The sequence below is a fragment of the Ochotona princeps genome, chromosome 21 (genome assembly GCF_030435755.1).
Source record: "Ochotona princeps isolate mOchPri1 chromosome 21, mOchPri1.hap1, whole genome shotgun sequence".
Lineage (NCBI taxonomy): Eukaryota > Metazoa > Chordata > Mammalia > Lagomorpha > Ochotonidae > Ochotona > Ochotona princeps.
This window is the reverse complement of record NC_080852.1, coordinates 19,682,944-19,706,220: the sequence shown is the minus strand read 5'-3', so window position 1 is coordinate 19,706,220 and position 23,277 is coordinate 19,682,944. Positions and strand designations below refer to the sequence as shown.

The 23,277-nt window shown below is 38.2% G+C and overlaps 1 protein-coding gene across 4 annotated transcripts in view; it reads right to left on the bottom strand.

The window, feature by feature from the left end:
- The window catches only part of CFAP20DC (CFAP20 domain containing), a 207,892-nt gene that overhangs the window by 104,816 nt on the left and 79,799 nt on the right, over positions 1-23,277 (bottom strand). For all 4 annotated transcript variants that reach the window (XM_058678488.1, XM_058678489.1, XM_058678490.1 and 1 more), the window contains 2 exons: positions 17,359-17,473; positions 7,995-8,151 (listed from right to left, as the gene is read on the bottom strand). In XM_058678488.1, the coding sequence (XP_058534471.1) occupies positions 7,995-8,151; positions 17,359-17,473 (272 nt within the window). The remainder of the gene's footprint in view (positions 1-7,994; positions 8,152-17,358; positions 17,474-23,277) is intronic.

The following is a 23,277-nucleotide window of genomic DNA, read 5'->3' as shown; positions in this document are numbered from 1 at the left end:
AGTCATCTACGGGGAGGGGACAGAACAAAGGAAGACAGTTAATGCCAAAGGACTTCCAGGTACTTTAGCAACGGAAAGAAAGATTGCAGCCCAAGGGTGGACAGAGTGAGAGAACCCCAAAGATCTGTTGTGCACAGCACATGCTTTGAAGGATGCGTGTACATGGACAAAGCCCCGTAACAACAGCCTGAGCTGCATTACTTGCAGCTCCAGTTTTTCTTCATCGGTTGGTTTTTGTATAGTTAAATCCTGAGAAATGCTCTAGGCACATTTTACTTGGATATCACAACTTTTTTCCCAGGTGGCAGATAATGAACAGAACTGGCAATCAGAATCAGAGATGGTAAAGGCCTGTATGTATTGTTCTTTCAGACAAGTTCTATCTTTTACAAGGGTCTGCGTATGGAAAATGCAGATTGACTGATTCAGTGTCTGGATAATGACACAGTCAAATCTAAAGTGCCTTCCCTGTCAAAGCTAAAATAATGCTGTCTGGAATGGTCACTTCAGAATGGCACAATGGCACACGAACAGGAAGGCTATGAGAAAGCTGACGGGTCTGGGCCTGTAGCCACCAAATACAACCAGATGGTGGAACTGTTTTGATGTCTTTGCTTTCAGTAAGAGTGTATTATTAGAGTGTTTCACTTGCTAAACCCATTTGCTTTGTTCAGTCATAAAACTGTCATACTTAATCATTCTGTAGGTGTTTAATATCTTCAATGAAGATTTTAACTACATTTAAAATTAAAAAATCATTTTTAATAGAAATATAAAATACTGTATGCATTACAAAATCATCATTTCACGGCAGGGGGACATGCCTTGTAAACTTGTGACACTTATAGGTTTCCCTAGGTTTGTGACTCTACCTAATTCACTTTAAACAAGGGACTCATTTGATAATAGTTCACTGATGCTCGACTTGCCTACATTTACCATTTTTATCTGAAAGAAGCCTGTAAGTGCCTAGCACAGTGCCTTATTTATATCAAATTTATTTATATCCACCTCCCTGAATTATGAGTTGACAACTAAGAAAGCACAAAAATTTCTGTCAAAGTATTGCAATAACGTCTGCTCAATTATTCATTTGACATACAACTATTAGGTTTTCTCCTGAAGCTGACATGGATTCATTCCCTGCACTTACAAGTTTACCATATAATACAGAAAACAAATTAACCAGCAACAGACCACAGTGGTTAGGAGCATGGGTCTGCAGCAAGGCAGCCTGAGTTCATCCCTACTCTACCACTTATAAGTTGTGTGACCTCTGAAAAATCCACTTTGCTGTGCCCTGCTCTTATCTGTAAACATGGATACCAAAATGTACTTCCCACAGTGGATAACTGTAATGATTATCTAAAGTTTAAATAATGATTAATGTATGTGAAGACATGACAATGGAGTTTCACAACTGCTTTGTATTAATAATAAATAAATATAGAGTTAATAGAGAAGTGGTATTAAGAGACAAATTTAATTTGCTGGAGAAAAAGACTGGGATGCATGCATAGTTTTCCATGAACTTTTAAGACCCATTGTACTCTGTAAATTACTTCATCATAATGAATGCAAAACCAGTACATCTTCATATGTTTTTTCCAGTCATAAAAATTTACTTGAGCTATACCTAAAGCTTGGCTTTCCTGAATAAATCATGTCCTTACAAATTTTTAAGAATGATTTGAACATAAAATCAAACATTTCATTTTCTACAATACAATTTCGTGGGTCTAGGGATCCATCCCAACCTCTCTCCATTTTTGCCTCCTGCCGTTTTTCCACTTCTCACACTAGCATAGGCCCTTATTGCAAGTTACAAGTTTAACTTTCTGATATCTAAGTGTGTCATGGCACAGTAAGTATAGGCAAAGGAGATGTCAAGTATCAGATGATAAATTTCAAAAATGCTTTAGGATAGTAATGAGTGTTAGCTTCTTTTTCTTCTGTTTCAGAGACTAGAATTCTTATTATTACATTTTTGTTCTTAAATCTTTGTAAGCTTCTAGCTTAATGATTTTGGCCTTTTTTCACTTTGCTCTCCTTTTCTCTCCTGCTTGTACTTTTTTTGACTGGTATTTATTCCTTCCTGCTGTCTTTGCTGGCTTCCTTTTCTATTTTAGAAGGAACAGGTTTAGCTATCGACCTTGCAACCTCCTCTTATTCTGTTTTTTCGCTGCTCAGGGAGCTCATCTGACCTTCCTCTGGGGCATCCTGGCAGCGGGGAAGGCCTGTGCCAGGTGGTGCTTGTGGGCTGCATCACATCAAGAGCCTTTGTAAAGTTGGCTGCCTGGCATGGCTGCCCCTCTTGTCACCAGAACTGCTAGAACCTGCCAGGAGCTGTGGTGGATGGCAGGTTCTGATTGTTTTGAAGTTTTCAGTGTGTTAAGTATTTTGTCTCCTTGTTAAAGTTTATTTTGGATGCTACTACAGAAAGACTTGTCCTTGAAATGTCTGAGAAGCGAGGTTCTAGTGTAAGTAATATTTCATAATACATGCAAAAAATAGATGATTTCCTTCAAATTATGAGTCTGCTACACAAACAGTAATACCTTGTTTTTGTGGGATCTGCTAGTTGCTGCTGGGCACTTCTGTTATGCTAAGATCACATTATCTTTCTGTCCCTGGAGTGGTTTGCTAGGCAAGGGCATTTTGAGTTCAACTACACCAGAGGAACGAGCAAGAATGCAACCTTAAATTGCTAAGTTGTGGGTACACTGTGCACTCACCTGTTTGGAGAATGTAGAGGAAATACTCAACAGAGTAATAATACATATTAACAATACTACTAATAACTATTAAAAAACACCAAGTTATTGTGGTTACTGAGGAAGGCAAAGCATGCACTGTTAAGGAAAGAACAGTTAGAGGCTTGGCTGTTAAGTTCAACCCACTGTACCTTCAGCATCCCTGCCTCATTAGTGGGCCTTGTTGTCCTGATCTACATTATTAAAATGATGGGTCAGAGACCCTTTAAGGTCCTTTCCTCCTGGCTGAACCTATTTAGGCAAAAATGCAGATAGGTCTGTGGCTTCTGGGTAATTTCTGTCATGTTGCTTGATACTCAATAAGGGTTTATCGAGGAGACAGTGAATAAATGAATAATGGAATCAATAAATCGCCAACCCAAATTCACTGACTAATCAAACACTGATGAGAAATTACCAATACCAGGTGCCAGCTAGAGATGCCCACAAGAGGCTCTCAGTCTGAAACTACAGCATGGATTCTTCTTGCACTTAGGAACACAGAACAGATTTACATTTCAGAAATACTGAACTGGGGAGCAGGGAGACGTGTGAAATCATCATTGGCACAGCATCATCTACTTAAGGATCATTGATTATTCTTCTCTCCTGTTTCTCTTATCTGTCTACATATATATTTGGTATTTACTTTATACACAGAATGATATAAAGGAACCAATAATTCAGTCATGTAAATGCTTAGCAACACCAGTCCACGATTCCTCAGGAGCCAGTGAGGTAATAAACTGGCTCAGCATGCATTATTGCTTGTCCAGGCTAAGTCATTTCTCTGCATAAGGAAAAACTGGTTACAAGCTTGTGCAAAGGTTCCAATCATTCACTTTCTATTTTATCCCACTGGTAAACAAGGAATGGTACAGGAATTAGGTAAAACCTGTCGACCTGATAAAACTTGAGTTCTACAATGAAATGGTAACAGCTTAGATAAGCCAATAAAGTAGAGTTCAAGTGAGAAAGAATTTAACACATTATTTTAAAATCAGATCTCAGTATAGAATCTTACAGATCAACAAGGCTTTCTTTGGTAAAGTTCTTAAAACTCACTAATCTGTCTCTGCACATCAAAGTGACCTTTTCTTCAGTAAGAAAGACAAAGGACACCATTGGCACTGTAATAGAGATGCCCGAAACACTGCCAGTCTCCAAACCGTGGCACTCTTACTCAATAGTAGCAATGCTATCATAGAGTTGTTATCAGGATTAAAGGCATTCCTATCAGGAAAGAGCTTAGGATAATGTCTAGCTCAAGAGATAAAGCTGTAATCATTGTCGCCACTGTCATAATAATTACCATCTTCATTATCCTTCTATCTCTCCTATGGCTAATCTTCTGGATCAAAGGCAATCATTTTGCCCTATACTATGTGATTCCTTTGTCTTCTTTTGTCTTCATATCACATTCTTGTCATGTTTAAGCTTTTCTAGTTTAGTAAGTGCATGCAGAATTCAGGGGACAAGACTGTCCCCTGTGTTTTTATTTACATCATCTATGGTTTGCTTCCTGGCGTAGTCCAGGAATCATCTTGAAAGCCCTGTCCTTGTTCGTGCCCTGAAGCCATGCCTTTATACATTCATGCTCTTTCTTCTGTCTGAAATGCTTTCTCCTCTCATTGTTCCATTTTCTGTTCTCACTGCTTGAGAAATTACTACTTTTCCTTCATGACGCACTTTTTGGAAAGTTAATTTCCTGGCTCAGGATATCCCAAGCAAGGGTCCATGGACAGAAATGGGTCCTCGCCTTGGAAGCCCCGGGATCCCATATGGGCGCCGGTTCTAATCCCGGCAGCTCCACTTCCCATCCAGCTCCCTGCTTGTGGCCTGGGAAAGCAGTCAAGGACGGCCCAATGCATTGGGACCCTGCACCCACGTGGGAGACCCGGAGGAGGTTCCTGGTTCCCGGCTTCGGATCGGCGTGCACAGGCCCATTGCGGCTCACTTGGGGAGTAAATCATCGGACAGAGGATCTTCCTGTCTCTCCTCCTCTGTGTATATCTGGCTGTAATAAAAATGAATAAATCTTAAAAAAAAAAAAAAAGAAATTCAGCCATAAAGTCATTGTCATTGGTCTAGGATAAATATGTCAGTCTACTCTGAAATTCCTTCTCTCTATCTCTGTATGTGTTTATGTATTAATGTCCTATCATTCAATTTTGAAAAATCAGAGTAATTGGAGTTTTACTTGGTTGTTTCTTTGCTTTCTCTGATTTGGTGATCTTAGGGCATATTCAACTTTTTTTTTAAATTTGCCTGACACTCATGTGCCTCATCAAATAACTCTAATAAATGTCTTCAACAAAACATTTACTGAAGTAAAGCATGACAAAATCATTCTTATTTTATAGAAGCAATATGTTTGCCTAACTTGGAAAACACACAGATTACTTACCATATCTATTTCCTTCCTCCTGTTAGTTTTGACATCTATCATGTGTCTGGTGCAGTTCCTCCAGAAAATAAATCCCCTGATGCCTGGTTACATAATGTTAGGGAGGGAATCTGGGGCCCTATAGCAATTTGTACAAGATTTTAAACCATCTTTGTAGTTTTGTAACCACACCCTTTTTCTTGTGGCTAAAGACTGCCAATGCTTGAGTCTTAAACTCATCAAGCCTTTTAAAAATCATTCCTTCCACTTATAAAAGTTATGAACATCTGTTGTCTCCTCATCAGTAATCCTCATGCTGTGGCCTTATACCTTCTCAATTTTCATATCACAGTTTTAGTGGGGGGTTGAGAATGGATCAAAGATTAAAACATGCATTGAATTTACCACGTTTGAACCAGTATTTTATGTTTAGAATATTAATCCAATTGTGATTCACCTCCAGTGATCCAGTGTAAACAGGTGTGCCCATAAATTCTGAGGCTTTTTATTATCTGGATTCTCTTTTGAAAATGAGACCCTTTACTTTTTCATTTAGGTGTACATGGTATATAAGGTAAGCAGCTTGAGTAGCCACTCTTGTTACCTACCTTGTGACTGCTTTGGGGAACTGTTAAAACACTACAATGTTTCATTATCAAAGAAAGTGTATAGGTATAGTGTTCTGAACAACAGAGTGAGCCACATAAAGATTTTCCTGACACTCATCCAGATGGAACACATGTCTAAAGACCAGATAGAAACTTCTGAGGAAGCACCTTCAACATCTGAGTGCCAGCCTGCTTCCTGGGCTGCCAGAACTGGTTTTAAAAATAATCCCACAACGTCATCGGAAAGACAACCAGAAGCCCTGAGCGGTCCGCAGACACAGAAGAACAATAAATGTTCTTCGGGACTAGGGAGGAGAGCTTTCTCTGGTCCGAGCCTGGCTCCACCTCTGGACCCCCGCCCTCCCTCGCAGTGACCATCGGGATCGCTTCGAAAACCCCTCACAGCAAACAAACAATCATACAAACTAAAAAAAAAAAAACCTAAAATAAATAGACAACAAAAAGTAGAGCTTGAAATCTGACAGGAAAGAGCTGGCGTGGATTGGCTCATGCCTTGCTGGGTGGGACACAAAGATTAGTCACTCCTCACCATGGTGTTGAGGATTTTCCTGCACAACCCCCCCCCAAAAAAAAAAAAAATGTTCTGCACCTTAAATGTTGACAAATATCTTGTTAGAGTTACAAGCCAGTCTAGATTATCCCAAAATCTGCCAAGATCAACAAAATTATACTTCAACACAACAAATGGCTAAATACTAAAATGAAATAGACACGAGACAGCTGAATGGTACCCTATAGCCTTTTCAAGGTATATAGCAGCCGGTCCGGTCCTGTATATAAACTAAAATTGAGATGTCAATGAGCTAATCATAGGTTGTGGTTAGGACTTGTTTTTTTTTTTTTTTTTTTTTTTTTTAACATACTGGTTACTCAAACCCATGTCAATTCCATAATATTGCAAATTGCTGTTGATGTTATATTGGGACTCTTAATTGACTGTGGTGATATTATACCAGCTCTGACTTCGGACCAGAAATGGTCTCCCCAAGAAACTGTTCAACCCATCTGGACAATAAGTAGCTGGACTCCATGCTCAGTATATGTTTGCAAGGAAAGAATCTTGATTGAATTTGAACTGTAATGCTGCATCAAGGTGGAGGAATCCACCAGGGGGGAGGGGAGGGGGAGGGGGATTCCCAGAGCCTATGAAACTGTCACATAATGCTAAATATTAATAAAAATATAAAAAATTAAAATAAAAAAAATAAAATAAAAATAATCCCAGATGAAAATCAAAAGGAAGCATCAATATGCTCTTAATACTTTTGGTTGTTCATAATCCTCTTAGAAGTACCTTATGAATTTTAGGAGTGTGAGTTACCTGCGGAGCATATTTATTAATTGAATTATGAATCATTAAATGTATATATTTGTAGTCTCTCCAGAAACAGTATAAGGAAGACCTCAAGTCTCATTTCATCTTACCATGATAATTAGAAAGTTGCAATGATTTGCCTCAAGTGACTTCATGAAATGCTCACAGAGGGGTAAAATAGTACAGCGGACAGCTAAAGAGCTTTCTGGATGCCTGGTATCTTTTGTACACTCTTCCCAGTTTTGTAACTTTCCCATATATTGAGTCATGTCTCCCAAGTCAGCAGACATCTGCTTTGCCTGCACTCCCTTGTATCGTGGAATCCATAATCTCTTAAATAAAACATAGCCATACAGAGAAATGAGAAGAAAAGCAGTCACTTCCAGCAAGTGTAGTGGTAAGGAAGACATCTTGCTTTCAGGGGCTGCTGTAAGGACTGAGCTTTGTGGTGTGATTGTCAGAGCGTCTGTCAAGCTGCAGCCCTTGGGGAACATCCCCACAGCAATCTTTCGCTTGGAGGAGTTGGTTGTGTGTTTGGCTATCGGCTTTGAATCTGACTTTTCAAATGATCTTGATCACCTCTAGACTAATTTCCTTAAAATAAATTCCGTTTCTGTTTCAGTCACCTAGAGAATTTTATTGTCAGTAACTAAGAATCCTAAATCAGAGAGCATGAGTTATTATAATGAAAAGGAAAAACAATCATCAGAAAAAAAAAACACACACATTTTTTGTGATATTCAGTTATAGTAAAAGTACTCATCCACAATAATAAGATCAATATGATTGTGGGTTAATTTATCTTAGCAAAAATAAAACTGCTATCATGCACCTACAGTATTGCAAAAGCTTGGTTCATTTAAAAAAATACACCAGAGAATTTAAAAACTTTGATAGTCACTTGAACATACCATCTTTATCAGCTGTGTCTTGAGGCTTGGATTTTAAAGTGAAGATCTTACGCAGCTTACAGTTAGCTGAGACAATAATTCCATCCAATGACTGGAAGACAGCTCCCTTGAATATTTCACTGGTGAATGCTACCAAGTCAATGCACAGATTGCACCACTAAAATAAAAGTAGAGTAGTCAGTACTTTCCATCCTTGCATAAAATGACCAAGTCATTTAACACACAAAGTCCAGGGAATTGAAGCACTTACCTGGGTCAAACAGCCCAAATCCATTTTCTCCTTTTTGAAAAATCTCTCCGTTGTGGCTTAATTTTCCTTAAAATTTTCCTTGATATTTCCTGAAAAATCACCATAATCTAACTACCCACTGATCATCTGACTACAGTGCTCCCCACATGAGACAAGGCTGTAACGACTTTGGGAAGTATCTCCCTAGCGGTAGGCAGTGACCCAGTGGGAAGTTAACTGCAGGTACCTTAGAGCACTTAAATCTTGAAAATCAGGGATAAGTAGCCAATTGTTGATTTAAGAGGACTAATTTCATCATAATTAGCCACTTATATTTGTTTTTTTAAAAGGCATGGGAGAAATTAGAAGCTGGGTTTAAATTATGGCCAGTGCTATCTACTTAGAATGAATTAGTGTATCGCACAGAAAGATTCTTCTAAAGAATTTGTAATTATGCCTTGGTATGTTCTGATTGTTTAAGTGCTCTTGCAGAGACTAATTTCTACCCATTAAACAATTAGATACCTCAATACTACAGCAAACGATCTCTCAATGGTCTCACTGAATTAAAGGGAAGGAAAAAATAATTTTGTGAGAAATTAAGGCATATTTGAGACTGCAGGACGAAAGATTAGTAGACTGGATTAAAAAACAAAATCCATCTATTTATTGTCTAGAAGAGACACACTTCACCAACAAAAATCAACGGAAACTATATCACATGGGTGTTGTTGTTTTCCGTTAGTTTCATCTCTTCAAAACACTTTCTTCTGATTAAATCATTCAATGACTCATAGATCATACAGTAGCATCATTTTCCTCAAGAAGGTTCTTGATTTTCATTTCTTCAGCTACACGTTAATCATTTAGTAGCATGGTATTTAACTTCATGGTGTTGTTAATTTCTTTTTTCTCCCCGATGCTGATTTTGTTTTGTGGCTTTTCATTTAAGGGGATGTATAGTAGCTGTGTAATGGAGACTGTCATATCTAGTAACATGTCATTTAACTTCATGGCATTGTAAATTTCTATTTTTCTTTCTATTGCTGATTTTGTATGACTTTTCATTTGAGGGGATGTACAGTAGCTGTGAAATGGAGACTAAAATTCAGATGTGAGGATACAATGTAGTATGCATTTCTACTTCCAGACAATGATGGATTTACAATGAAACTGTTCACTATATCTTGACAACAGGATGCTGGACTCTGCCACTGTCCATGCCCACAATGACGGACATATGACTGTGTATGAAGAACTGTATTTTAGTAATGATATAGAGGAATAAGGTGGGGGAGGAATTGGGCAGGGGATAAGGGAAATGCCAGGAGCCTATGGAACTGTATCATAAAATGATAATAATAATAATAAAATGTTAAAAACAAAACAAAACAAAAAAACAAATATAGAGAGATCTTCCATCTGCCAATTTACTTCCCAAATGGCTGCAATGGCCCAGGCTGGGCCAGAATGATGTTGGTCTCCTGTAGGGGCCCCAGTACCTGTGTTATCCTCTGTTGCTTTCCTAGACACATTATCAGGATTGTATTGGAAGTGGAGCAGCTGATATGAGATCAGGTACCTATACTGGGTGCCAGCAGTGCAGGCAGTGCACTGCTGCCTGTTATGCCACAATAACAGTCCCTGTGTGTACTCCTTTAAGAATGTCCATCTTTTCTATTATTTGTTTAGAATAATAGAAAATAAATCTTTTCTATTATTCTAAACAAATAGTATTTGTTTTAAAGATTTATTTTAAATCTTTAAAATAAAATAAAAATATTTATTGGAAAGGCAGATTTACATAAAGAAGGAGAGACAGAGGGAAGGATCCATCCAGATTCATTCTGCTAGTGGCAGCAATGGCCAGATTGCGCCAATCTGAAGTCAGGAGCCAGGAACTTCTTCCAAGTCTCCATGCAAATTCAGGATCCCAAGGCATTGGGCTGCCTCTACTGCTTTCCTAGGTCACAACCTTTGGAGCTGGATGGGGAGTGGAGGAGCTAGGACATGAATTGGTGCCCATATAGGATCCTAGTGCATGGATTGTGCCAGGTCCGCACTACAGAAGTTTTGAAAAGGGAGATATTTTCTATGTGAAAATGTTGATTTTAACATAGAGTTGAGCTTGAAAATGTTTATATAGTATCAAAGGAAGACATAGTACAGTAAATTATTGATTGCGTATGTGATGATTGCTTTCTTTGTAGACGTTTCTAGATTAAATTTTTATACATTTTTATTCCTCAACTATGGGATGCTCTAAACTGTTAGGGTACAAGGTGCCTAGAGTAAGCAAAGGAGGAAGGGAGGACTGGGCATGATGAGACTGAGTTGACCTACAGGATGGTGATCACTGAGAGGAGGGGATGTCTTGGGGACTGGAGGTGGGAGGCCAGGTTCTAGGTGAGTGGAAGAACCAGGAAGAAGGCCTTAAATTTTAGGAGAAATGTGTCACTGAGGTTCTCAGAAAAAAAAAAAGTGCAGCAGCCATCTGTGAATAAAATCAGGGGATTCTTAAGGGGACATGTGGCAGAACAGAGAACAGGTAAGCACAGGAGGGCTGGTTCAGTGTCCTCTGTCATTAAGCATAAAGTGAGGAAGGCTGGTTGGAAGGCTGCTGCAGGAAGTGGAACAGAGTGGAAAAGTCCAGTAGTTAATGCCCTCAGGTGAAACATCATGACTTGGTGAAATCCAGGCTCTAGGGAATGGAGGCTTGGCATTTCCAGTCATTCCAAAGTAACGATCAACATTGTTCTATTAACATTTTTTTTTTAAAGATTTATTATTATTGGAAAGCCGGATATACAGAGAGGAGGAGAGACAGAGAGGAAGATCTTCCATCCGATGATTCACTCCCCAAGTGAGCCGCAACGGGCCGGTGCGCGCTGATCCGAAGCCGGGAACCTGGAACCTCTTCCGGGTCTCCCACGCGGGTGCAGGGTCCCAAAGCTTTGGGCTGTCCTCGACTGCTTTCCCAGGCCACAAGCAGGGAGCTGGATGGGAAGTGGAGCTGCCGGGATTAGAACCGGCGCCCATATGGGATCCTGGGGCTTTCAAGGTGAGGACTTTAGCTGCTAGGCCACGCTGCCGGGCCCTATTAACATTCTTGTGGTTGTATAAATATAGTTCTCCTTCTTAAAAGACTTAATATCATGCTCATCTACCCCATCAGTAATCCTATTCATCCCTTCTTCCTCAGACATGGCAAACATTTATTAGGTATTAGACACGGGGCATTGCTCTGTAGATACATATAAAAATGACACAGTTCTCTCTCCTAGGCTAGGAAAGGAGCATAGTATCCTCTTAACACAGTAACTACAGAATGGGGCTCATGGAGGGCAGAGAAGAGAAAGGATGGGAAAACCTTCTCAAACAAAATTGAAAAACTTTCACCATGTTATTATATGCAATTAGAAGCCGAATAATGCCAAAAATTGTATGCTAAATTCTGTCCTTTGTCACCTCATCTCATCTAATCATCCAGCAATTCACTTCACTGTTTCCTCTTTGTATTTTTAAATGACATTTAAAATTGATTCATCATACTTCCTGTTACGGTAGATAAGATTTTTGGCTCACTTACACATCCTACTCCTGTCACTTCATCTGTCCTACATAATTTCCTCTCATTTGTTTTCTCTTTTTCCTTAAAACTCATATTCTGTGCTTCCCCTCTCACGACCACGTAAATACTGTACACAATTAAGCCAAGCTGTGCTGTGATTACTTTTCCCTTACACAATTAGAATATTTTTTCCATTAATAATGGGTTTTAAAAATAATCAGTTGCATTATCTTTGATGCTGCCTTTGTATATATAAGAAAGGCATGGAGTTGATATCTGAGTTTGGTTCTGAACAATAAATAAGTGTTTCAGGCACAGGGAAGTGTAAATTTGCTGGCTACCTCACCTTGGGCCTTGCCCCCTTATTTCCTGCTTGGATGGATTCCACAGACGGCAACTCCTTCAAAACCTAACTCACACAATGCTCTTATCTATCAGTCATGCTGCTTCTACTTTTCCTGTCTGGACTCAGGTATTATGGAAAGTATTCAACATACAAAGGGGTACATATGTGTTTAGATGAATGTATGCAGACCTGTCCATACATACATGTCCACACCCATACAGTCTTTCATTTCACAACCATTCAAATGGGAACTAGTAAGTTTATTTAACAAATCTACTTCCTCGAAGTTCAAATGAGACTTTTTCCAGAAAAAAAAAATGAGAATCACATTCACAAATCATGCTTGGTTAGAGGAAATAGAAATTATTTTCTGGTTTACCTGATATTTATAAAGGTCCCAATTTTCATAAGCTTCAATATATACCGCATTATTTATCTAAATGCTAGGATATATTTTCCAAAGTTTTGAAAAGAGTACGAACTCTCAACTACTGACAGATAGATTATGTGAATTATATTTGATCTTTATAAAATATTATTTTCATTAAACTTGGTAATACCATCCACTCTTAACATCTTTTTTTTTTTTAACATTCTTCCTGATCTCTAATCACTGTATCCTTCCATGCAAAGAACTCTTGACCTACACTGTTCATAATTTAGGTTTCTTAAGAAGTATGAACAACAGAGTAATGTGATACATCTGTTTTGTTTTTTACTTAGATTAACAATTGAATTTACAGTACATATCCCTAAACGCAGATTTACAGGGAGGAAGTACCTGATGAAGGATGACAGAATTGATTTAGAGCATGAATTTCTAGTTTTTACCAATTCATTCTGGCTAATGTGGCTGTAATATGCTGTTGAAAGGGCTGCTATACTATGAAAGCACACACACACACAGGCATTCTAATACATGAAATAACAAATTATTGGTTGTACACTTTTTGATCCCCCAAGTTTCTATTCTCTGCCATTACTCTAGAAGTGATCTCAAAATAACTGGCTTTTTTTTTTTTTTTGGTCAGTGTAGAAAGAGTCGCAAAGCTCTAACTAGCATGTCTTTTTAAAAGGAAATGACAAACAAGAAAGCATAATTTCATGACCTGGCATTCCTAAACTATGTCTCCTCCTTGAATTTTAGTACCTCAGTTGGTTTGCTGCTATCCTACAATGGTACACAATTAGGGTTTTAAGGTGTTTATTGATATGTTTTTAATTTTTCACATTAGTTTTAATTTCACAACAGATCAGGTTAGAAGAAGAATGATGTTCATTTGTAAGTATTTGGGAATAATCCAATTAACTTTTTAAATTGATATCTAATTTAATTCCCCTGCAAACATACTCTGCATTTATTCAATGTCTGAAAATATTTTGAGATCTGAGCCTAACATCAGTGTATCTTGGTGAACATTCAATCTGCATTTAAAAATACTGTGTATCCTGCAGTTTCTAGAAAAATGTTCTACAAATGTTAGATGTGTCAGGTTAGTTGACAGTGTGTTCCAAGTCTATGTCCAATGTGATTTCTGTCTAAATCCAAGGGAGGGATCTTGAAATTTCCAGGCACACTTGCGCACTTCTTTTTTACCCTTTAGTTCTGCTATATTTTGCTTCATTAATTTTGAAGTTCTGTTATTAGATTTGTACACATAAACGATTGCCATATCTACTTCAAGATTTAATCCTCTTATCATTTTGAAACAGCTGTCTTAATACTCTATGTCCTGAATTCTATTTTGTTGATACTTTATCTTTTCCTATGATTAATATTTCCGTGGCATATCTTTTCATTTGTAATTTATCTGTGTATTTAGTTAATGTGTACTTTTTATAAACAGTATCCAACTGTGCCTTGCTTTTTAGTCAATCTAATAATTTCTGCCTTTTAATTACAGGGTTTTATTTCATTTCCACTTACTGAGGTCTTTTGATGTGTTTGCATTTAAGGCTATTGACTTTGTCTTCAACTTGCCCCATACATTCTTTGGAAAGTTTCTGATTCCTACAACATTTGGACTGAAAACTACATATTATTTCTTTTAGAGTCCCACAAGGATACTTTTAAAATTTTAGAGAGATGTATGTGGTTGTGTTGAGAGAGACAGACAGACAGAGACAGAGGCAGGCAGAGATTTGCTACCCATTGGCTGACTCCCATAATAGGTAAGACTGGACCAGGTCAAAGCCAGGAGCTACAACTCTGAATGGGAAGTTTCTAATTAATCCTTTCAGTATATTCACATTTTCCTTAGACTCCTCAAACATATTTATTAAGTTGTTTTAAAGCTCTCGTCTTTTCAACCCCAAATCTTTGGCATGTCTGGGTCTGATTTCTTTTTCCCTTCCTGCTTTGTGTCATGTTTTCCCACTGTGTATATCTACTGATTTTATTTTTATTTTATGCTGAACATCATGACTGTTATTATAGCAGTGTCACATTATTAAAACAAAATATAAGAAAAAAGTTATTTATGAAGTAAAGAGAAATTTATTTTGGCTCATGGTTCTCGAGTTTCAAAGTCAAAACAGCATGATCCTGGCTTTGGCTTTGGTGAGGGGCAGATGGCAGATGTTGGAGCATAAACAAAAGAAGGATCATCTGCTGAATCAATAAGGAAAGAGAGAGAGGAATTTAGGTTTCTATAATTCTCTTGAGAGAATTATCTTTCTCCAGTGGTCTAATGAACTTCTCTATAATGTTTTAACCCTCTTAATACCATTTACTTATGACTTCAGGGTTTAAAGTTATGCATGAACTCAGTGGCCAAATCATATTCAAACCATAGCAACTATGATGTTGAGTTTCTGAATTTTGTTTCTTTCTTAAATAGAACATACTGGGGTCAACGATGTTCAGATTAAGCTTTTGCCTATAACAGCTGCATTCCATATTGGAGCAGGCTGGTTTGACTCTCTGCTGCTTCATTTCTGAGTCAAGTGCTTGCTAATGCACTTAGGAAAGCAGCGGAAGAGGGTCCTTGTTATCCATGTAGGAGACCTAGGCTCCTGGCTTTGGCCTGGTCTAGCCCTGATGATTATGGCTACTTGGGAAGTGAATCAGCAGATGAAAGATCTATCTCTGTCACTCTGCTTTTCAAATAATTAAGAACAAAACTCTTTACAACCTTAGCCAACTTGGCTGGACAACTTAATATTTTCCTTCAGCAACGCAGGTTTCATAGACTATACTAATATGGTGCTCACCACAGTCCATTATTCATAAGTGTTGATATACTAACTTTACAGGAGTATTAATATCTCCTTGAGGAGAACAACTATGTGTCATTATCTTTGAATTCATATCATCTGACACAGACCTTGACCCACAGAAGAAAAATAGTAACAATATCCAGTAATATTAACTTATCTCTAACTAAGCTTGGCATGAGAGTCATAACTCATTTGTTAGCACCTTGGGTTAATATTCCTGAAGTGCAGATCTGACTGTGTTTCCTCTGCAGTCCAAGAGTTTTGATGGCTTCCCTTTTCCTACCATAGTAGTTCTGCAAGAGGGGCACATGTATCAATATGGGATTTCATTTGTGGCATAATGTGACTATTCATATAGGTGCTGGTTTGTGTTCCGGCTGCTCCACTTCTAATTTGGATCCCTACCAATGGCCTGGGAAAAGCTACAGAAGACAGTCCAAGTGTTTGGGCCCCTTCCACCTAAAAGGGAGACCTGAACGAAATTTCTGGTTCCTGGCTTTGGTCATCTAGGGAGTGAACTAGCAGACAGAAGATTTTTTATTTCTTGCTGTCTTCTCCATGCCAATCTGTAACTACTCCAAATAAATAACTAAATCGTTTTAAAACAAAAAAAGTGGAACATACATCATTTGTAAATGATTTTAGATGGTACACAGGAATGACACTAAATAACTTTGGATGACAGAATAAGAATTTCCCTTGGACTGGGTATTTGCCATAGCAGTTAGGATGTTCACAGCAAATCTTGGAGTTTCTGGGTTCAAGTCTTGACTCATTTCCCTACAAGCCACGTGTGTTCCTACAAGCCATAGATTGTGTTCTGGTTCCTGCTTCAGCTCCAGCCCAGCTATTCTGGGCAACCGGGAAGCAAATCACAAGATAGAAATGTTGCCTTTTTGCCTCACTATGCCTTTTAAATAACATTTTTAGAAGTTTCTCTTCTTCAGCCCTTCTCCAAGCCTTCACATATATCACCATCCATGATGAACTATTTTTAATACAGAGTAGCCCTTGGGACTAGGCTAAATAGGTAAATAGAAAGAGTGCCAAGCTAGACTTTAAAATATTGTTTTGTTATATTTATTTTCCATGTTAATTTTTTTGCTAGCTATTTGTAAGACTAAGATTGGTGTGGGTATTATGGTGTGGTTGGTTAAGCCACCACTTGGAATGCTTGTCTCATATTAGAGTACCAGGGATTGATTTTTGCTCTCCCGATTCACCTTCTAGCTAACGTACACCTAGGAGGTAGTAGATGATGGTTGAAGTATTTGGGTCTCTGTCATGTGGGAGACTTGGATGGAGCTCTCGGCTCCTAGTTTTAGCTTGGCCCAGCCTTGAACGTTGCAGGAATCTTGGGAGTGAACCAGCAGATTGAGGATCTCTCTCTCTTTCTCTACCTTTCAAATAAAAATAAACCTTAAAAAAGAGTGCTATAAGTTTGTCTTATAAAATTCAATCAAAAAAGTGAGTAAGTTTAAGGGAAAGTATTAAGCACCTGCCAGAAGAGGTAGTACAAAAACAAAGTCCAGTCCTGAGGATACTATTAAAAATGAGTAAATTCTGAGAAAGACTGGACACTCAGATCAGACCCTACAGAGGTTATACCAAAGACATAGTTCCCCGATCTTATATCAGAGGGCTCTATTGCAGGGCTGATGCTCTGTTAAGGCTGTTTCTAAATCCAGCAACAATGATTAGCCCATTGCTGGTTTCTAACATGCACCACACTTTCTATCTTCCAGGATTTTTGCACATCCATCCAGGACATGCTCAGTCCCAGCTCCCTCCTGGTGCCTGTCTTCCCATGGTCAGATAGATTTCTTTCTTTTCCACAGACTAATAAGCACCCTTCTCTCCACAGTGCTCCCCGTTGTGTATGAATTTCATTCACTGTTTATACTGTCATGGTTGGTAACCAAGTTGCACATAGGAGATCCAGAATTAAAATCTGCTGAACTGAATTTAATAATTTAGGTGAAATTTATGCAACACTTACAATTTTGCGCTTGATCATGAAGAGTGGGATTTTTGCATGAAGAGGGGTAGAGGACAATTCCTTGTGGACTGTCGATAAATATAATCTTCTTTTAATGTTCCCTAAATCAGTAATTCTGAAAAAGGAGAATGAGAAAGGGGAAAAAGGTTTGCATCAATTTAACAACCACTTCTTTGGATAATCATCAAAATGGCAGAATTTATCATATAGGCTCATTTCAACAGGGAGATCAAATAGAGAATTTAAGAATTGCTGTTTTCTTTCAAGAAGTAATAAATTTTCTTCCTTAAATTCAAAGTGCTCACAAGCCTGAATGTATAAATCCACTTAATATGCTAATTTATTTCAATATCCCACGTTAGATTTCCATAGTCCTCCAGCGTATGAAAAAATTCAATTTGTATGAAGTGAGAAACTGCTAGCCTTTAATAACCTGGCTTGTTGCAGCCCCTTAAGCTTGTGTTATCTTGGGACACACTGTCACCCACTAAACAGGAAAACATTATGGGTTTCTTTCCCTAAAAACGCACCTGTCATTTTATATAGGTTCTTTGTCTGCTCAGAGACAGACACAAAACACTGACTGTCGATTTCACTTCCTAAGCACATATCTTCCAGCCAGAATTATGATACACAAGTTTATTGCTCACTATTCAGGTCAACTCATAGTGATATCAAGGACATTGAATCTGAACATCTTTAACAGATTTAGACCACAGCCATAATCACACAGATTAGGTTTGCTTCAAATTGATAGAGGCTCGTTTTTATGTTCTGCTTCCTTTGGGTCTCAGAAGTAACACAGCAGGCTTAAAATTTCCAAATCTGTCTCAGGCTGCTATACTGTAAAATTGGTGTGTCCTTAAAGACTGCTTTTTTAGTTGAGAATCAATGACTTTTTTCTCCATTTCTAGCAACTTTGTCTAGGTGAACAGCACCTAAAGTAATAAGATTTCTATCAGGTAAACCACTGTTTAATATTTATAGTGTAATTAACTTCTTAAAAATCAACATAGAATTGTTATAGCTCTTCTATACATCTTTTCCTACTTTTTCATTTTAAAGGCTTATTTATTTGACAGACAGCAAACAAAAGAATATCTTCCACTAGTTGATTCACTATACCAAGTGAACACAGCAGATGGTTGGTCTGGGGCAGGCCAAAGCAAGGAACCAGAAACTCAACTCTATTGTCCCATTTGGTGGCAGGAACCCAACAACTTATCTTCTGCTTGCCTTCCCAGGTACATTAAGTAGCAAGTGGAGCAGCTGGGATGTGAATCATCACTTTGAAATGAGGTGCTGACATCACAACTGATAGCTTAACTCACTGCATCACAATGTCAGCCCTTCTCTCTCTTACCATATCGTTACTGCCTCCCTCCAAAATAGTTCACTTATCTTGCTGTGGAAAGACTATCATAAAACAATATTTAGCAGAAAAATGAAGACTTTTCAAAAAATTCATGGAAAGTCTATATCATGAAAGAATAACACATAGATTTCAAAGGCGTTTCTATCACTTCCTTGGCATATGGAATGGTAGAAATATTCTTTCATTCAGTCGCATATTCAACAAACAATGAGCCAGGCAACATATTGGGAACATATGCAAGGTCTTTTCTAGCCTGGAGCTTATATTTCAATGGAAAACAAAGGTTGAAAAAATATAGAGACAAATATATATATGGGTTTTTGAAATGCCACAGAGGAAACAAGTAAGAACATACCAAGAAATGATCTACCTCAGATAGTACAGCTGGTAAGGCTAGGGTCTGGCAGGTAAGGAAGGGACAAGAGGTAAACTGGGTAGGCAACAAATCAGGCACAGGTATTATGATATGGTAAGGAATAAGTTTACTGTCCACAAAGGGAGGCTACTGGAAGATGCATATTCTACCCTATATGACAAATGGATATTATAAACAATTAGGGTGTCATTCATCATTTGAGTTTTGTTATATGATCCCATGTACTTTGATAAATGGATATTCCTGGGTAATTACTGTCCTATTCAAAGGACAACACATCAAACTGCCCTCCTGATGCCACCTAAGAAATACACTATGAGTCATCACTATTCCTATTTTTATTATCATAACTAGGTTGTCTGCCCTTGAATTTCTTAGAATTGTCTAGAAGTATACACTGGTGATTGGGTTATTTCAATTAACCTGATGTTTTTGGACATTAACCATGCTGTAGCATGCAACCATTGTGGGTTTTTTTTTATTATAATTGTTGAGTCTTATAAGGGTTATATACCCTCAAACACATTTAGTGTTACCAGATTTTTCTAAGTATCAAGAACAATACATAAAAATGCATATGCCTTTTATAGAGATTTCCTGACATCTGAATAGTTTTTGATAAGCAAAAGCTCCAATTTTCATGAAACCCAGCATATCAACATTTAGGGTAGTGTTTTCTGTATCTTAAAAAAAGCCTGCCTACCCCAATGTTGCAAAAATGCTGTTTCATTTTTACATTTGATATACCCAAATTAATTTCTACTTGTTAAGTAAGGTAAAAGTATTCTTTTCTTTCTGTACATTTATTAAGCTGTCACAATACCACTGAATAAAGATTTGCCTTTCTTCATTAGAATGCCTTGGCATTTTCCTTAAAATCAATTGGTTGCGTATACAGAGTTCACAGAAAATTCATAAAAAAATTATGCATTCTTTATTTATCTCCATGAACTTTCTGAAATCATGTGCAAAAGAGTAGTTCATACCAAGGGAAATTGGAATTAAATGTAAAACATTTTAAAGTCCATCAATGTTTTTCATACTATGTATTTTCCATTAACTTTTTAATTACTTTGTATGTGTGCCAGAATCTATTCCTATATTTTCAATAGATCCATTTATTTCACTGAATCATGTTACATTTTACACAAATAACATGCTATTGTCACCTTCATTACTACATATTTATAGTAAGTCTTTTTTTTTTTTAAGATTTATTCATTTTATTACAGCCAGATATACACAGAGGAGGAGAGATAGAGAGGAAGATCTTCCGTCCGATGATTCACTCCCCAAGTGAGCCGCAACAGGCCGGTGCATGCAGATCCAATGCCGGGAACCTGGAACCTCTTCTGGGTCTCCCACGCGGGTGCAGGGTCCCAATGCGTTGGGCCGTCCTCAACTGCTTTCCCAGGCCACAAGCAGGGAGCTGGATGGGAAGTGGAGCTGCCGGGATTAGAACCGGCGCCCACATGGGATCCCGGGGCTTCAAGGCGAGGACTTTAGCCGCCAGGCCCTATAGTAAGTCTTGAAACCAGTAAAAGAAACTCTCTAACTCTAGTTTTGTTCAATGTTTGTTTGCCTTTGCCTTTCTATAGACATTTTAGGATCCAATTATTGTTTCTTACTAAGAAAAACTTGAGAGTTTAACTCAGCTCATGTAGAACTTAAAGATCAATTTCAGAAAAAATAATATTGAGTCTTCCACATGATGTATAACTCTACTTAGTTAGGCCTTGTCTAATTTCTTTCATAAAGTTTTATAGTTTTCATTTTACAACTCTTGCAATCTTTGTTTTATTATTCCTGAGTATTTTGTTTCTACATAATCAAAAGTAAAATTTAAATTTATGTAATCACTTGCTACTCATCTACAGAAACACAAATGATTTTTGTATATAGACCCTATTTCCAATGACCTTGCTCAATTCACATTTTTTGTAACTGTTTTGTAAATTCCTGAAGATTTTCTACACAATTGTGAAAAAGAGCTTGTTTTACGTCTCAGTCCAATACACCTTCATTTTCTTTCTGCTGCATTACTACCCTGGCTAGGACCATCAGCATATACTAAACTGAAGTAACAGAAGCTGAAATCTCTTGCATATTCCTGATCACTGGACAAAGCAGTCACTTATATGCTTTTTTTAAAAGATTTTACTTATTTTTATTACAAAGTCAGATATATACAGAGGAGGAGAGACAGAGAGGAAGATCTTCCGTCTGATGATTCACTCTCCAAGTGACCGCAACACTCGGTGCTGTGCCGAACTGAAGCCAGGATCCAGGAACTTTCTCCAGGTCTCCCACGTGGGTGCAGGGTCCCAAGGCTTTGGGCCGTCCTGGACTGCTTTCCCAGGCCACAAGCAGGGAGCTGGATGGGAAGCGGGGCCACTAGAATTAGAACTGGCGCCCATATGGGATCCTGGTACGTTCAAGGTGAGGATTTTAGCTGCTAGGCCATGGCGTCGGGCCCCACTTATGTGCTTTTTAAATATTACGTTGGATACAGGTTTCTCCTTCAGATTGACAATGTTCTTTTCCTAGTGTTTATTTTCCCTTTATTTGTGAAAGAATGTGTGAGAGAGGAAGGGAGTGTGAAGGGATGGGGGAGGGAAGGGAGAGGGAGGTTCCCATCTTCTAATTCCTCTCCAAATCCTAGCTACAGACAGGTTTGAACCACCTCAAGTCCTGGACCCTGGAACTCCATCTGCATCTCCCATGTGAATGGCAGGGAATCAACTATCTGAGCCACTCTCTGTTCCTCCCAAGGTGAGCATTAGCAGGGAGCTGAAATTGGGAGCCAGAGCTAGGGATCACAGCCAGACAATGCAACATGGGGTGGGGGACTCTTAACTACTAAGCCTAGAGTCTCTCATTCCTCCCAGCTTTCTAAGAGTTTTTATTCCCAAGCAAGACAAGAGGCGGAATTTAGTCTGATGTGTTTTCTTCATGGACTCAAATACTCCTATTGTTTTCCATCTTTATTTTGTGACTATATTGGTTGGATTATGCTGGTTGATTTTTACTTGTGGTATATCAGTTTTTGATCATAGATTTGAACTAATCCCATGAAATGATTTGGGAAGTGTTCACTCCTCTGTTGAGCTTGCTAAAAATAGTGCTACTTTATTAAATACTAATGAAATTTCACTTACATCTAAAGTTTTCTTTGTGGGAAGATTTTGCTAACATGGTCGATTTCTTTTATACACCACAGGACAGTTCAAGTTCCAATTTTTATTATTTCAGTAATAATTTTCATATAAAGTGGTGAGGTTTATTGCTATAAGGTTGCTCATCTTATTCTTTATCTTTTTACTATCAATACAATCTACAATCTCTTATTTCTGCCACTGAAAATTCAAGACTTCTCTCTTTTGTATCAACTAGTCCTTTTTATAAGTTTTCTTTTCAAAGAAAAAACTTATCAAAAATTTTAGTAAGATGGGGCTAGCATCGTGGCATAGTGGATTATGACACCATGTAAAATACCAGTATCCCGCATGGGTGCCTGTTCAAGTCCTGGCTGTCCAATTTCAATCCAGCTCCCCAATAACGCATCCAATAAAACAGCAGGAGATGGCCCTACCGCTTTGTTCCCTGCATCCTATGTTAGACCCAGGTGGAGTTGTAGGCCCTTTGCCTCAGCCGGGCTCAGCTCTGGCTGCTGCACTCATTTGAGGAGTGAACCAATGAATGGAAAATGTCTTTCTCTCTGTTAACTCTAGCTTTCAAATAAATAAAGTAAATGTTAGAAAAAATTAACAAGACATTCAATCCAGCAATGACTGGTTAATAATCTGTAGGTACCTGATATTCTTTGATTTTATTCCATGATTATATCATTAAGGTTTTTGTCATTAACATGGAATGGCTGGTATAAACTGCTTACTATGAAAAAGCTTATTTAGTTCTTTCTTTGGAAGGTTCAAAGTCTAAATCACCAAAGTGTAGGTTTTTTTTTTTTTAAAGATTTATTCATTTTATTACAGCCAGATATACACAGAGGAGGAGAGACAGACAGAGAGGAAGATCTTCCGTCCAATGATTCACTCCCCAAGTGAGCCACAACGGGCCGGTGCGCGCCAATCCGAAGCCGGGAACCTGGAACCTCTTCCGGGTCTCCCACGCGGGTGCAGGGTCCCAAAGCTTTGGGCCGTCCTCA